This window comes from Lepisma saccharinum, chromosome 5, assembly GCF_977018435.1.
Source record: "Lepisma saccharinum chromosome 5, izLepSacc3.1, whole genome shotgun sequence".
NCBI classification, from domain to species: domain Eukaryota; kingdom Metazoa; phylum Arthropoda; class Insecta; order Zygentoma; family Lepismatidae; genus Lepisma; species Lepisma saccharinum.
The window spans coordinates 11120923-11137567 of NC_139233.1; the positions used below are offsets into that span (position 1 = coordinate 11120923).

A 16645-nucleotide genomic window follows, 5' to 3' on the forward strand; every position below is an offset into this window, starting at 1 on the left:
GATGATTACACACTGATTAGAAGTCCCAACCTGTGGAGCTCTTATAAGAAGGGTCTGCACAGCTGCATAAAACTACGAAAATGGCGGTGTGACTGGGTGACATCTATGTAGAGAAAGATTTAAAAAGTGTGCATATTTACATGTCCCCAGTCCATGCTAAGTGGGTGAGCGGAAACCTTTATTGGATGTCCCTCCTAGTTTGAAACTGATTTGCAAAATTTAGCATTTTTCCACTTGAAAAATTACTCAAAAGTTTTAAAAATTTGCTTTTAAAAGTATTTAGTTATAGTTAAAATTCCTCAAAAAGTAACTTACTTACAAATGTGTTACAAGTAGTTAGTTACTTCCGAACACTTGTTTCAAATGGATAGTACTCTTACATTTGGTGCAAGCAGTTCCAGGTTTGTTTCCCAGTGGAGTGGTCCAGCATCATGATTACAATTAGAGAAGCTACTTGAAAAGTGGTAACAGGCCCTGGTCTCGAAAATAGAAAACTGTGACAATGGTCTTCTATGTACTGACTGACTATGTATCACCCAATGGAAAAGCTTCCTGGTAGGCTCTAGCCCTTGTTCTGCCACAGAGTTTAGTTCAACTGCATCTAAGTTAATTTTCAAAAGGAGGGAATGGAACAGTTACTTTTTGATCAACAATTACCTTTAAGAAGTAACTCTTCAGAGACAGATGTCTGTAGTTATGAAATAACATTGCCATGCCTATACAAACTTTAACTTTGTTTTTTCTTTTTAATACAGAACATCTTTTACTTATGCTAAGCGTGACATGGTGGCTCAGTTGGTAACATGTCTGACTACCATACTAAAGGTCCCGGGTTCAATCCCTGGTCGGTTCAGATCCGGGAACTTTTCTAACGTTGGAAGCAGCTCCAGCGCCCACCCAGCATCGAATGACATGGGTACCTGGGGGAAACCCTGGTGGGTAAAGATGGTCAGGGGCATGATGCTGATCACATCACCCCCAATCACGACCGGATCAAGAAAGTGTGGGTCATTACCCCCACCCCCTATACGCCTTCATGGAATGGTGCTAAGCACAGGGGAGCACTTTATCTTTACCTTTTTAAGCACGACGTTGCTAATGTAAACTACGTCAAGGTAGAATATGATATACTGTAGTTAGATTAACAGTTGTTTGAAGGTTGTTTGACAGGAAACCACCCACTTAAGATATTATTAATCTGAAGCACTTGGAATAGTAGAAAGTAATGTAAGAAAAATGTCCACATTCTGACAACCAAGACTGTCCTGTGAAAATATTTGCTCAAAAATCTTTGCTGCATATAGTCAATTTTTCTATCATACCAAATTACCAAAAATTGAGTTAAGACTATTTCTTTAAGACTCAGTTCTGGTATTCAGTATCACATTACTCTCATTTTCTCTCTAGATGGAACACTGTTTTATGAAAAACATAAGTAATGGAAAGAAGCTCTTTAATCTAAAACATGTGTTGCCATTCTCACAGGTACATAAAATGAAAATTAGAATATTAGTTAATTTCTCATTGATCAAATGTGACATACCACATTGTGTTCAAGTTTAACACTTTTCCCAATTTCTTCAGGCTGAACCAAATGAGCAAACTTAGTATTTTATAAGTAACAAGGAAACTGTTCCTACATTTTTTGCTTGATAAAGATATTGGTTAGATTTTAAATTTTAAAAAGCAAGTATGTCAGCACAAATATCAGTTTCATTTTTAACTGCAAGTGCTCACAACAAAGTACCTGTTAAAGAGCATTCAATAACTATTATCAAATTAAATTTCCAGAATTTAATTTCATAATTAACATATATGATCATTTGAAATCACACAAACAGCCTCGAGTTTAAAATACAACTTTTTAAAGAAATATATATAGTCTCTATAATATGAAATATATATATATTAAATGTTTAAATAACATTTTGCACACAATATTTACACCATCGGAGCACTTCTGCACAAATTCATCTTAAACTTTGATTCAAGTTCCACTTATGTGCAAGTTATTGCCAGAAACACATGTTTTGCACTGCTACACTACACTAGAGGATCTCGTGGGTCATTAGGCTTCCGGCGAGGAATGTTCGGATGGAGAGACACCATCTCTTCAGTCTCGCGACTTTCCCTTCGTGGTCGGAAGGAAGGAGTTGTGGATCCAGTCACCGATGTTGGAGACTCGGCCCCAGATGTGGATCGTTGGCGTGCTAGTGTCTGTCTGAATTCTGCTCTGGCAAGAAGTGTGTCTGTTCCTTCCCACTCCTCTGGGAAAACATTTGCCAGTTCTGAAACAAGATACAAAATATCATGTCAGGAGATCTTTTTCTATTCTAAGTACTACATAACTTTAACAACTATTAAGTGATGAGTGATGACAAATCTAATTCATAGTTTTGATAGCTTTTTGAGAACTACTGAAGCATTGTTGGGGTATGTGCTGAAGCTATTCATACAAAACTAGGATCCATCTAATAAAATAATCTTTCTAAACAGTGGTAAAAAGCAAGTTTTAGCTGCATTCTGTAGAAAATCATAACCTTAGTTTCTGGGAGAGTGATAGCTGACACGGATGGTTATATGAATGGACAACTGAATGGACATGCACATCGCATAAGGGTATTTTTTCAGGTTTTGCCAATTCATGCCTTAAAATGATCTAATTGTAAATTAATTCCTAGAGCTCAAAAAATTATTGTTCAATGAAAACTATCCCAATGGCATTTTTTAAAGTAAGTGCAGTCACAAAAGTGTCAATTCAGGAATATTTAAAAGTTTTGTACAAAACAACATTTGAAGCATATTCAAGCTGACAGGACAGTAAGTAGCCACACTGATTAATCTCATATTATATATTTAACATTCATCATTCTGAAAACCAAATTCCACAGTCCTTTAAGGGTGAAGGGAAAGTTAGGTATCCAATGGCATTCCCAGGGGTGACTTGGTGGCTCATCTTTGGCTGAATTTCTTTAAGATTAGGCACAGGAAAAGATGGTACAGTGTATCCCTTCCTGGAAAGGGTACCATATCCCCCATCTTCAAAAGGTAGATATGGACATGAGGGAAGGATTAGGTCTCTTTTTAGTAGCCAGTCATATATTTGACATTCTAGGAATGCTGCAACAAAGGGGGAGGAGTTACCACCCCCACCATCACCTGAGCATCCTACCACTTCCATTTGGTTATATTCCCAATTCATAAAATTCCTAAGCACATTACGTCAGGTGATTTCATTGTGTAAAATGGGATCTGTATTTCTATTAATAACTAAAAAAAAAACTGCATGGTGCAACATCCCTCTAAGGGCCAGGCTCTTCCACAGTAGCCTTTTTATTTGGTGACACTTGGTCAGTGCATTGAGTCCCATAGCTGCTGCTTTCTGGATTTCGAGACTGGTACCTGCTGCTACCTCTTTTCAAGTAGCTCCCGAAGTGTCCACACGATGCTGGGTCAATGCTGATATTTTGGGGGCTCTCACCAGGAATCAAACCTTGGACCAATCACATCAAAGGCCAAATCTCTAACCATTTGGCTAACCCATCCTTTGAAATATAACTCCCAATAGCCAACAGTCCTCACCAAAAATGAATGCAGATCCGTTTGTGTGCGCACCCCCTTTACTTTTTGATAAATGTAATCAATTTCTTTAAATTTCTAACAAGCATTATTAAATCTATAAAAGTAATGTCAATACTGTAATAAGTTGTGCATACACTATTATGAAAACAAGAAGTTTTAGGCTGATCTGCATTTATTCTCTAGATACATTTTTATGCAATATCTTGCTTCATTACCAGGTTTTGAATTACCTGGAAGGTAGTTATGGAAACACATTGCAAAGTTCTTTTAGTTTGAAAAAAAAACAAACAATGTCTACACATATTTGTAATAGTTTCTTCCTGGTTCATACATTCTAAACCTCACTAGCACATTATTGTATTAAAAATAATGTCTGCTGAGAAATTTAAGATTAGCCTAAAGTTCATGCAGTGCAGTATTTGCATTAAATCAATAGAAAGTAGGAATAATCTAAATATCAATTACATAAGGAGTATCTAAACAGAAATTAAGTAATTCAATGTTACCAAATATGACTGATTTGTGTAGATCCTTTACATGTCTTATTGGAAATATTCTGAACTTTCATCACACAAACACAAAACTAGAAATAAACAATGCTGTGCTTACTTGTTTTCGAACATTTGTGTAGAAACAAAGGAACAAATTATAAAATAGTAGGGCTGGACACACAAAGCAAAATATATTTTACATCAATTTCCTATCCTTTTCTGTCTTTAGACTAATCGTCAGTGTCTCAGATGAAATGGGAGGATTTATATTTCTTCTGTTACAGTAGATTCCAACCTTTCAGTTTAAAATCTAAAATTTGGATCTATTTTTGTGGATAATTTCAAATCCCAAATAATGTTTAAATAACCTTCAATTAACATACAGGATTCACGGGAACAGGCAGACCTTCCCAATAGCTTGCAGTCACCTTGTAAACAAAAGGCCCCAGTGGAGGGACGTTGCACAATGCTTCGAATTCTACCGGGTGTCCGAGAAGTCTTTGTATGATAATAAAAATTAACTGTACCCGCTATATGCAACATAGACATGAAAAAATGGTACCAAAATGTTCGGAATCTATTCAAGTTTTTTTGTTTCAAGTTTCTGTAACGTTTCAGTAGTGTAGCAGTGCCAGTGTCCAGCAAACCGGAAATGTGCACAATTCAGGAAAAAGCTGAATGTATCCTGTGGTTTCACGAGAGCAGGTCACAAAAAACAGTGCAGACACAGTTTCAAACATCGTACGGAAAGGTGCCGCCCGATGGTAGGAGCATTAAGTCATGATATGACAAATTCAAGACCACAGGATCTGTTGCTGACGCAACCTCAGACGAAAGGGTGGAAGATGTCACAGTGGCTTTTGTGCGCAGTCCGAAGAAATCCGTGCGTACGGCCTCACGTGAATTACAGATGCCAAAAATGTTCTGTTCATGATGTGTTACACAAACGTTTACTGTTTCGTGCATACAAAGTGCAAATTCTGCAGGCTTTGTTGCCCAATGACGGCAAACGCATTGACGCTGATAATGGCTAGCTGGAATGTGTTGCTTTTTCAGACCAGGCGGTCTTTCGTGTCAGTGGTTTAGTGAATACACACAACGTGCGTATCTGGGGTAAGGAGCCCCCTCATGAGGTGAGGGAGTCAACCATGGACAGCCCGAAGGTGAATGTTTGGTGCGCGCTGCTGCATGACAGAATAATCGGACCGTTCATTTTCTGTGAGGACACCGTAACATCTGGAGTGTATCTCAACATGTTGTAATTGTTTGCTATTCCGCAATTGCTAGAATACCACCCACCTGTTATCTTTCAACAAGACGGTGCACCGCCACATTGGAGTCTGGAGGTTCGTTCCTATACCTTGATCAGAAATTTCCTGGAAAATGGATTGGTCGAGATGGACCGACAGTGTGGCCTGCACGATCTCCAGACATAACCAACCCCTTTACATTTTTTATGGGGTTATGTGAAAGACAATGTCTACAGAACTCCTGTATCCGATCTTGCAACTCTGCAACAACGGATAACGCAAGTCATCACATCAATCCCTCCTGTGATGTTGGCTAATGCATGGCGAAAAATTCAATTTCGACTAGATGTACTCCGTGCTACCAAGGGTGCTCATGTGGATATTTATTGATTTCTTTCCTATTGCCAATAAAACTTGAATAGTTTCCGAACATTTTGGTACCATTTTTTCATGTCTATGTTGCATATAGCGGATACAGTTAATTTTTCTTTTCATACAAAGACTTCTCGGACACCCGGTACTTTAAACTGTATGTCTAATCCTGATTAGACAGCATAAAGTGGTCTTAAAAAACACTGACACAAACACACGTCTCCTTGCCTTGCAAACTAGAATCATTCAAGATAGAAAAATATTTTGAAAAATGTGGAGACTGAAGACTAATTGTTATGCAGTGTGTTGCAGCATGCACACAAATTCATTACAGGAGAACTGTGGGTTATAGAAAAAAGGTCAATAAATTCAGCATGAAAAGTTCTATTACATATAGGCCCCTCTCTCTTCTGTATGCCAAAAATCATGTTGACTGTTCTTCACGTTTGCAGAACTGCTACAAGTATTTTCAGCAAGAGTTGCACTGAAAACACTATGATTATGATTAAAATCCCTAACTAAACTCACTCTCTAACATTCTTAAACCCAAAGGTTCATGGCTGCAGCAACAAGCTTTCCACCTGTCCCTATCCTGGGCAAGATCAATCCAATCTTTACCATCCTTACAGATTTCCTTTAGGGCCATCTTAACGTTATCCCTCCATCTTCGTCTTGGCCTTTCTACAGGTCTCTTACCATCAGGTTTCCAAACAAGAATCCTGTAAACTCCTCTTTCCCCTCTGATTTGTGCCACATTGACTGCCCATTTTAGTAGTCTTGATTGAATTATTTTAATATCTGGATATGAATACATATTATGCAGTTCTCAAATCTATATTAAGTAAATGATTTTTAACCTTAAAGAACTAACTGCGAGAGTTTTATTAGATTTTTTAAAAAAATGGTATTTTCTAATGAATTTTACCAACTAACAACATAATGAACAAACACACTGGTATGCATCATTCTGGTTCAACACAATCTGTATTAAAACCACACTGGAAGTGCTCTAAAAGAAACCACTTACTGCTCACTTAGTGGTGCAATTCCGAAACTAAAAACAACCATTACCTCCTATTACACTCCTTTCTTGCCTATAAACACTAACTCAGACACACACTTGAACAAAACCAAGGTATGTGCAGGGTGGTGATGCAAACTATGGTGCAGGTAGCAAATATTCAAGTAACATTAAAATACACACTTTTACCACCAATTTGAGGTTTCACTGGTCTGAAAAATATTCCTCCACCTGAAAAGTAACCATAATTACTAATCCTCGAATTATTTAATAAAAGAAACATTACAAATTATCTAATATCTTCACTTCTTATGTCAATAGGATATCATTCACACAGCACATTGACAAATATTTCCAGAAACACTTTTGAAAATAACCATGTTTAATGTGTTTCTGACAATATAAAGAAGGAAAAGTAATTCAACATCCAAACAGGAATTACTTTACATATTTTTTTACTGGATTGGGTGTTTTGGATAAATGTACATTTCACTAGTGTTTACTAATTATTAAGTTACAGTGTACGAAGAAGTATTAAAAATATTTATATTTATTAATGATATCCATTATGTATCATGTACTTTGATGATCTTGTGCACACTGTGTTGCAATTGGCAAGAACTCTGGTAGTGCCATCATATGTTGGCATATAAAACATATATACAATCCTTACTAACTCAATGGCTACTACACACACACACAGACAGAAATATTATGGGATTTGGAAGGGCAGTATTACAGACATGTCAATCAAAGGTGAAGGAAATTCCCAAGTGGGAAGAGACAGAACAAGCGAGATATGCCAGGCAGATCTCTTTCAACACCAAGTGCTGAAAGGATCTCGTCTGCATGAAAACCAAACAGTCTTGTGGCAGGAGGATGTAGCCGGTACATAGTCTTCTCTCATCTGAGATAGTGTGGTATGATGGATGTGACTGCAGCAGTTAATAAGTCACGGTCTTCGTACAGACAGTGATGGTTCCAATTCCTCTACATACAAACTCACGACTGGATTGGTATGATATGCACTGGAACACATGAATACCAGCAGCATGATGAGTATGTCACTGATATGAAGGTAAGTAGGATGAGCACATTGGGAGTATTATTATTGAAGGGAAGAACTCTCCAATGTTCTGTTTGGTTTGAGTTGGTCTAAAATTATCTAAAAAACTAATTTAATTCAAGTAAAAAGAAAATAGGTTCATTGATGAGAAGTTTTAGAGCATGGTCAAAACATGGTTTTACAAAGAGACTAATTGTTGTGTGTTCAAATTATGATCTTAATGATAAAAATTATTGAAAAATATAATTTGGAATAATACATTTATTATCCAATATAATATATTGATTCCAAATTATATTTTCAGTCAAATAAATACTTCAAAAAATTATTCATAATTGGGAAATTAGAAATGCGGTAGTAGATAAATACAGAGTACTCACTTTTTCTGTGAAACTGTTTTATTCGTAATTCTATTAATTTCAGTGGCCACAAGACAATCTTTGTTGGAACTTTTGCAACAAAAGAATGATGGCAGTGGCCACTGAAATTAATAGAACTATGAATAAAACAGTTTTGCAGAAGAAGTAAGTACTAGTTTCTCTGTATTTTTTCAAATAATTAGTTTGTCTTAACAAATTTGCATAGATATTAATTTTACATTACTTCAATGTGAATGGCCTGGCTGGGAAATTCACCTTTCCTTTCCTGACAAATTTCATAATGTACCCAATAAACCCTCCCCCCCCCTTCCAAAGCAACCTAAGCTATGATCAGCATCCCTACATGAAAGTGGGATAAGGCTTGAATATCATTTGTGCAGGGATTTTAACTAACCAAATCCATTACATACACTGCTCTCCATAAATTAAGCAACAAATGGTGATCATCCAATAGAATCAAACACAAGGCCGGAGTGGACCAGTATGCCAGAAATCCGTGCAAGGGCACGATGATCGCACTTTATGACTCACCTGTTTTCCCTAACGCATTCGTTGCTTTCTTTCAGCGTTCCTCTTTTCTCCAACGGTTTTCTCTTTTACCTCACATTTTCTTGTTGTTGCTTAATTTCTGGAGCGCAGTGTATTATCAAATAGTTTCATTGCATAAATCAGATACAAATGCAATTGCATCGGATTAGTACCAGAGTAAGTCAAATCATATCCCACATGCAAACTTTACTTCTTAACTTTCAACATATTGCTGGCCCAGTTAGAATATCGAAAATCATACTTAAAAGGAAAAAATAAGTGAAAAATGATAACTGGTTAAACACAAAAAAAATACACCACATTAATGACAATTTAAATTAATTCCTAACTAATTTCAGATAAAATAGAACATCAGCTCATTAATCTTACTGAATATGTCACCTTATCTAAGCAGAAAGTACACTTCTGTTCACAAAAAGGGGCACACTCTTTTGAGTTGAAGTCCAGCTTCATGGCCGGAATACAGCCGAAGTAAGTGTTCAGAAAGCAGCAGTGTTGCTTACTATCAATCAATTTAACCATATGCAGGGAATTTTGTGTCCTCAGACTCAAAGAAAAGGGCTAACAAAGATTGCAGCGTAAGTATTAATTAACTGGATTTTCCAAGTTTACAATCAAAGTAATGTAAATGTGAAATATTCCTGAAATTTATTTTAAAAAGGAACGTGTTTTTTATGTTCGTGACTAAGTAGTTATCCCAATTAGTTAGAATGCAAGGGCCCCGGGTTCAAATTTGGCCTGCGCTTGGGTGTTCATCATCGCGGGTAGCCGAAAATGGAAGAAAAGCAACACTAAATAACGGATAGGGAAAAACTAAATAAGAATAAACTAGACAGAAATAGTGCTGTTGCAATTCCTGAAAATGAATGCAAAAAAAATATTTCTGAAAAAGTGTTATCCTAGTCCAGGGGAAGGCTTGAAGAATAAATAAACTCCTTCCCCATACACTTTGGCAAACAGAATTGCAAAGTTGAAACTGAATATGCGATGGGAAAAATAGAAATCCTAAAGGAAGAAGAGTTTATGTCACAGCCAGGATGGGGGCACATGAGAAGAGGTACAATCAACTGCAAATGAATTAGGAGAAAAAAGATTCTCTCTACGAAAAATGAGTTGGCAATGCTGCGAACACAGAGGCATTTGTGATAAGACGTTTGAGGAGCCTCAAGCAAAGTTTTCTCAACGCACAACTTCAGTACCGAAGGTCATGTCGATTGGCAACTTTCGGGAGCATGTTGTCTGTCTAACTCTACACAGTTCTCCCAAAATGCCTGTTTGAAAATGATCTGGTGTTCACTTTTTTTTTGCCAACGTAGTTCTGACATTGCAGTAATGTTATATTTTTTTTTTCTTACTTTGCTATGTTTTTACCATGACACATTTATAATTTGTCGCAACTATGAGGATGGATGATAATTACATTAAATTGATAAGGAAACACTGCAGAGATAGAACTCCATGCTGAGACCAGGCCTCGAACTCCGAAGCAAGAGCGGGAAAGTTTAGTCACATCGTTCTAACTCTCTGCCACGAGTTAGCTTATAATTATTTGTAATTGCTAAGGAGTATTTCATCGTATATTCATACCTAATATCTGTTTCTGGACACTTCATTTATGAGTGGTATTAGATCCAACATGTGTTCGTCAGGGAGAATCCGCTTTTTGTTTGACGGGGCGTTTGGGGAGGCACATCTCATTCACATCCGGGAAACAATTAGAGTAAAAATTGACATGTGTGAAAGTTTAAGAAATGTGTGAATGACGGGGGATACTACCGAATAGGTGTATTCCTTTTTAAAAAAAAATACCGGCCTGGGCATTGTTTTTTGTGTGCTTTTATCATATCATGACCCATCCTCATCGTCGTGATTCTTTAACCAGATGTGTTCACCCTCGTGAGGGCAGACCTCACCCTCCGAAAGACTTGTGAGGGTGAGGGCGACTGCAATCTCGGAGGGTGAGGGAGTTTGATTCCAAATGAATACCTCTGCTTTCAACACGTCTAGTATCCGCATATTCTGCAACAATGCAACTTGCGATCAGTAACTAACTGTCACAAATTTTGACTAAGTAATTTTTTCAATCCACGTTTTGCATAGAAAGACTAATCGGGACTTGACATACGTTGTAAAGTGAGATCCCAACCACTATGTGCTTCCACCGGGTATGGAACCCCGGACCGAAAGAAGTATATTAAAAAACGTGGCTCTACAGCCCTGGAAGGGCCTTGGCCTATCTCCCGGCTGCCAGTCTCCCTCCCACAATGAAAGAAGTAGATAGATGAATAAATAGTTCAAAATTGAAATTATATACACAAGTATTGCTTTCAGTTATCTTCACATGCTCTAGAGCAAATTATGGATCTGCATTACAGGGAAGATTCACGAAGACCCACACTCATTTCATATGCAATGATCAAGATGGAAATTTCTGTGAGGTGGATGCTGGATCGATCCTTGAAAACAGGTCGGGGGGGAGGGGATGTTTAGTTTTTCGCATAATTTGTAGGTAATTACAAGAGATCTGAGATACAAAAGGAAGTAAGTAATCTCCATAGGTATAAAATACAAATCTATCATATTCAAATTTTACGATATCACGTGTATCATCAGAAAACCAAACATACCAAATTTTGGAGAGTTGGAGCTAGTAAGTGAAATATATTTCAAGTTTATGATTGATATTTGATAGGAATTCTCTTAAGATGTCAAACCTGAAGCCCATAGTCAAGTTGTATGATGAAAGGATAGAGGATAAGCTTCAATCAAACTTAGTATATGCTCACTACAAAGTGGCGACTGAGTGACCTAGAGCAACGCAAAGCAAAGAAAGTACTCGATAATTGGAAGAAACAATGAGTTACAAGGGCGAAAAAATGTATTTGCTTTTGCAAACTCTACTTTAGTTTGCCTGTTCCAAACTGAAATGCCATATTTTCAGACCGTTGTGTCGCATGCTAAATTAATGCAGCCTTGTAAAGATCAGAGTTCAAAATGTTTCAAAGAAAATAAATATATCGTCTCTAGGGAAAACAGAAAGAAAGAGAGGACACACTCATTCAAACAAACAAAAAATAAACTTTATTTTCAATGTTTCAAATAATGTTGACGTGTGTTCAGTAATGAGTCCACCAGCCATTGTTGTCGATTACCTCATGTAGTCTTCTGGGCATAGATTCAACAAGTCTATGACAAATACGTGGCTTGTTCTGTATAGTTCTCCATACGTCATACACATGGCCATGTAATTGTTCTCTTGTTCTTTCATAGCCAGGTTCCCATTCTCTCACCATAATGGGCCACACGTTATTAATTGGATTGAGGTCTGGTGATTTTGCTGGCCATTCAAATGGCTGAATGTCAGGGTGATGTGCAAGCCATTGCTTCGTTCTTTTGGACGTATGGATACTCCAATTATCATGAACGAAGTTGATGATGGGCATTTCCTCCCAAGGATAAATAACGCGAACTGTCGGTAGCATATGTTCTTCAAGCACTTTAATATATTCTTCGGAATCCATCCTCGAGGATATTTCTACGATATCTCCTGCACCAGCTGTACTGATCCACTCCCAAAATGCCACTGAAATTCTTCCACTTCTCCGATTGCTACGAACATATCTTGGATCATAACGAGTTCTGTCCGGTCGCCACAAATTAATTTGGCCATCTTCATCCGAACAAAACACTTTCTCGTCAGTCCAAATTACTGTTTCCCAAAACTCATTTGTCATGGGTAGATATTGTAAAGTGAACCCAAGACTAGCATTTACGTGTTGCGCTGTGAGTTGCACTTTCTTCGCTGGTGTTCTGTGCCGTATCCCCGCAGCTTTTGCCTTCGTATTGTATCACTTGAACACTGCAGTTGTAAATGTCTGGTAATAATACTGGCTGGAGAAAATGGATGATTTGCAATGTGTTCCACAATAGCAGCATCTTGCTCTCCCGATGTCAACTCTGCGGTGCCCTGTTTTCCTTCTTGTTTTCAGGCCCTCTTCTCCTTCATGTTGAAAATGCTCTATCCAATGGCGAACAACATTTTCATGCCTTCCAATGGCTATTTCGATATCTGAAATTGTGCGGCCACATTCGAAAATGCCAATTATACGGCCACGAGTAACTTCAGACGTGTATGGCATCTTGACTCCGTAGCTCCAATGAACGATTGTTCGTCCTGGCCAGGTTTCCGACTACCACATCGCAAGTCAATCGTTGATATGCAAGGAAAATATCAGGGATGGTCACGACATTACATTCCAACAATTCAAAAACGGAATTTCATATCTTGCGAAAGTTAAGGTAAACTAATGCTACTGAATTTCTACTTACGAAATTTCATCGCCAATTCTTGTCATACGATGTGAAATGTGTATTTGTTTCGGAAAACTTACAGGTGTAAATTATCTTCCCAGTAGAGTAATCAGAGTGCTAGGCACGATAATTGTCATTATTATTGTTTATGCTGTATAACCAATAGCATAGTTACGTAAATTTCAATGAATGATGTAACCCCTTATCACCTTACCAATAATCATAACCAATATTAACACTCGCATCTAAGTCAATTAATATACAGCTTGGCGGGGGGGGGGGGGGGGGCGGAAATGACAATTTTTCCATCCCATAAATAAGCTATAGCGTCCCTGGGCTAGTGTGCTGCATAATTTCTACATTTAATTTGAGAAATCATTTTAAAAGATCTATATTTTTGTTCCTCAGGTCCCAGGAGCTTAACAAAAATATCCTTAACTAGTAAATGTTAACAAACCTGAAACTTTTGGGGCCAAGTGTCCCTCTTTCAGATGCCAGAATTTGAACCCTAAAATAATAATTCTGAATTTACGAATAGTAGCGTGTTGAATGGCAGTGGGTAATTAGAGGTGCTGTGCGTATTATTGCTTCACGAATTAATTTTCGTTCTGAAGAAAGTTGCCATTCCGATACAGACAGAATATTTCGAAAAGTTCTTAATCATTCTGAGTAAGTTTTATGCACAAATAGGGAAACCGGGACGAGATCTACAGTTTAAACTAGAATCCGAATCACTATGTGCCTGTACCGGGTATCGAACCCAGAACTCCTTGATTACAATGTGGCGACGATTTCCTTGCACCATCGTGGAGGCTCTCTTAATCAGTTGCATATGCATAAATTAGTATAAATTAATTTAAAGTATATTTCTCATACTACATAGAATTCATTATCACCACAGTTGGGGAAAATAGTTTGAGAAAATTGAAAATAGAGGAATATCTATCGCCCTTCCCGTTTTACTATTTCTTATAAAATCAGAAGCATTTCACATCACTGTCACAATCTAGAGCCGCTATTGAATGCAGAAACAGCAATACTTCAAACTTTGAAATCGACACCGAGGGTGATATTTTTGTTATTTCACGTCACTGTTCTACCACTCTCTGATAACCGCAATGATGAAGGTTGAAGATGTGATAGATGGAAGTGTGATGCAGACAATGACACATCCTCACCTTACTTCGAAGCGCGTGCGTTAACCAATTAGCCACGGGGTTGGCTTTTTTGTGTTTATCAGTTCACCAAATTAATTTATTCGTCATTCAAGATCCAGAGGTAGAATAGCAACGTAAAATAACTAAAACAGAAAAAATACCATTCACTTATCACCCAACAATTTCATGCTGACCAAATCCACACACGAACCTCTTTTGGGATTCGTTTTGCAGAATGACCTTGGGGATTAAACATCGCCCATTTACTGGTTCAGCTCGAGACAATCCAGGTGACCATGTTATCGAAGCTTATCTTCAATCCTTCACACCAACTTCGCTATTTGCTTCTTACATGTTTGAAATCTTAACAGAACTTCTATCGAACATAGCTCATTTTACCTATCAGCTCTTAATTAACCTTCTAATTTTCACATATATTTTTTATTTTTATTTAGCTTCGCTTTTCTTCCACTTTTGGGCAATCGCGACGACGAAGATGAGTGAAGATAAAATAAATAGAACATTCAGAAACAACACAAATGCCCAGACCGGTATTCAAACCTAGGATCCCTGACGTAAAATAGTCTAGTGCTACCTTCAGTCAATTTTCACATAGAAACTTACACACCTCTTCCTTACATATGTGTTTTGTTTTACCTGCTGCACTTCTCTTATGGTGAATTCTAACCCCTCATTTCAGGTTTATCTCATGTTTATAGCTATTGCTTTGTAGTGAATGATAATCCTATTACGCCATGTGAATCTTACTCCAACAAAAACCCTGTTAGAGGATGGAAACGTTACGTATGTAATGTTGTTAGAAGTCTGCTTTGGTTAGCTTTTTTTAGTGCATTGAATGAATATTGCATTTTCATTTTGTGTTTTCGTCACCTAGATTTTGCATTTAAAATATGTAGGTCCAGTATATATTAGTCATTGTGAATTCGAGTCAATTAAAACATTTTGTGTTGTTGCGAGATTATCTATGAGACATAATGAATAAGTAGAGAAAATGCAACTTGTATGTCAAAATTGCTATGTCCAACTGATCTCCGAAAGTATTGTTTAGAACGTCACATTTCAAGTATAGTTCATGATTGTATCTAGTATATGAACGAGATGTATCCCTCCACACAAACAATAAATGGCTTGTCCTCACCGAACGAAGTGTGTCGCTTATAAATTGAGTGTCCGAAAGCAGGTATTAATCATGAACAGAACAAAAAATACTCCTGAGCAATTACAAATTTTATACTCCAGTTCATGGCCGGGAGTTATTGACCATCTCCCCACCTTATCCGCTTTAGGTTCCGGCAGCAGCGTATACTCTGGGTCACCTAGGTAATCTGAGATGACCCGACTATAATTTTAAAAAAAAGTTGTTTTTTATTTCTTCGCAATATTCTTCTGAACCAATCTTTGATTCGCAGATTTCTTTACTTCCAGCGCGCGAATGTTTTTCAAACGTTTGCCGCTGAATGTCCGAGAGGCTTTCAGCCACTTTCTCCAGCTGGTGGAATCTGGTGACGTCAGGGTGAGATTCCACCGGCTCCCTTTAAATCCCTTGACGGGAGGGGAAGGAAACACTGCTTCTCAGCCGCGGTTATTCCGTGGCAAGGGTAAGCTGCTTCTGGAGAGAGTCCATCGGTCGCACTCTCCACCCCAGAGCCTTTGCCATTCCCTCTTCTGCCATTCTTCCCCGGTGGCCTTTGTATCGTAGGAGCTGTGTTGTTTACGACAGGGAAATTTCTCAGGAAACAGAATTCTGTGTTCGCAAATTACGCACTGAAAAGGAAAGTAGAGAAAATACATCTTAAAGTGCGCGAGAAACAGGGAAATGTGAACAACATTTGCGAACCAATTCTATGTTAATTCTCATTTTACATTTGCTTCTGTCTTCCTGATATCTGCTATTTCAACAGATATTGTCATAGGAAAAAAAAAGCTTTAATATTGAAGATGACGGTAATTAAATAAATTAAAATTTTAACTAGAAATTCAAGAAATTACACCGACCTCTGTGGCGGAGTGGTTGCCACAGCTCCCTACGACATCAGAGCTCCAGGGTTCGAATACCGGGCTGGGCATGGGTGCTCTTTGTAAATGTCCCTTCATCAATTTCATATCATCACTCGTAGTGATTAGCCAAAAGTGGCAGAAAAGCGACGTCAAATAACAATTTAATAAATCGATTAATGAAGTAATTAAACTATTTATGTCCTTACTTTTATTCATTTTTGTATTTTTAAATGAGTGATTACTTTCTTTGTAGCCTTCAAAACCAGTGAGAGTATTTTTCACAGAAATGAATAATTTTTAAAAGGGAAAGCTATCAGAAATAAATTATATATATACGTACACATATATTAGGTAATTTAAGTTGCTTCTCCCCCCTCTCTAGATTAATAATGATCATAATGATAAAAGATGTTTGAATGTAAAATATATAAACAAAAAACGCAATGA

At 37.5% G+C, this 16645-nt stretch overlaps 1 protein-coding gene across 4 annotated transcripts in view; it reads right to left on the reverse strand.

Annotated features, from left to right (window-relative positions):
• Positions 1-1436: 1436 nt before the first annotated feature.
• LOC145987653 (putative Na(+)/H(+) antiporter nhx-9) overlaps positions 1437-16645 on the reverse strand; it is a 181641-nt gene continuing 166432 nt past the window's right edge. For 3 of the 4 annotated variants that reach the window (XM_083122157.1, XM_083122158.1, XM_083122156.1), the window contains 2 exons: positions 6900-6947; positions 1437-2288 (listed from right to left, as the gene is read on the reverse strand). In XM_083122157.1, coding sequence (XP_082978283.1) covers positions 2044-2288; positions 6900-6947 — 293 coding nt within the window. In that variant the 3' untranslated portion in view covers positions 1437-2043. The remainder of the gene's footprint in view (positions 2289-6899; positions 6948-16645) is intronic. The other variant, XM_083122159.1, reaches the window with a different exon arrangement.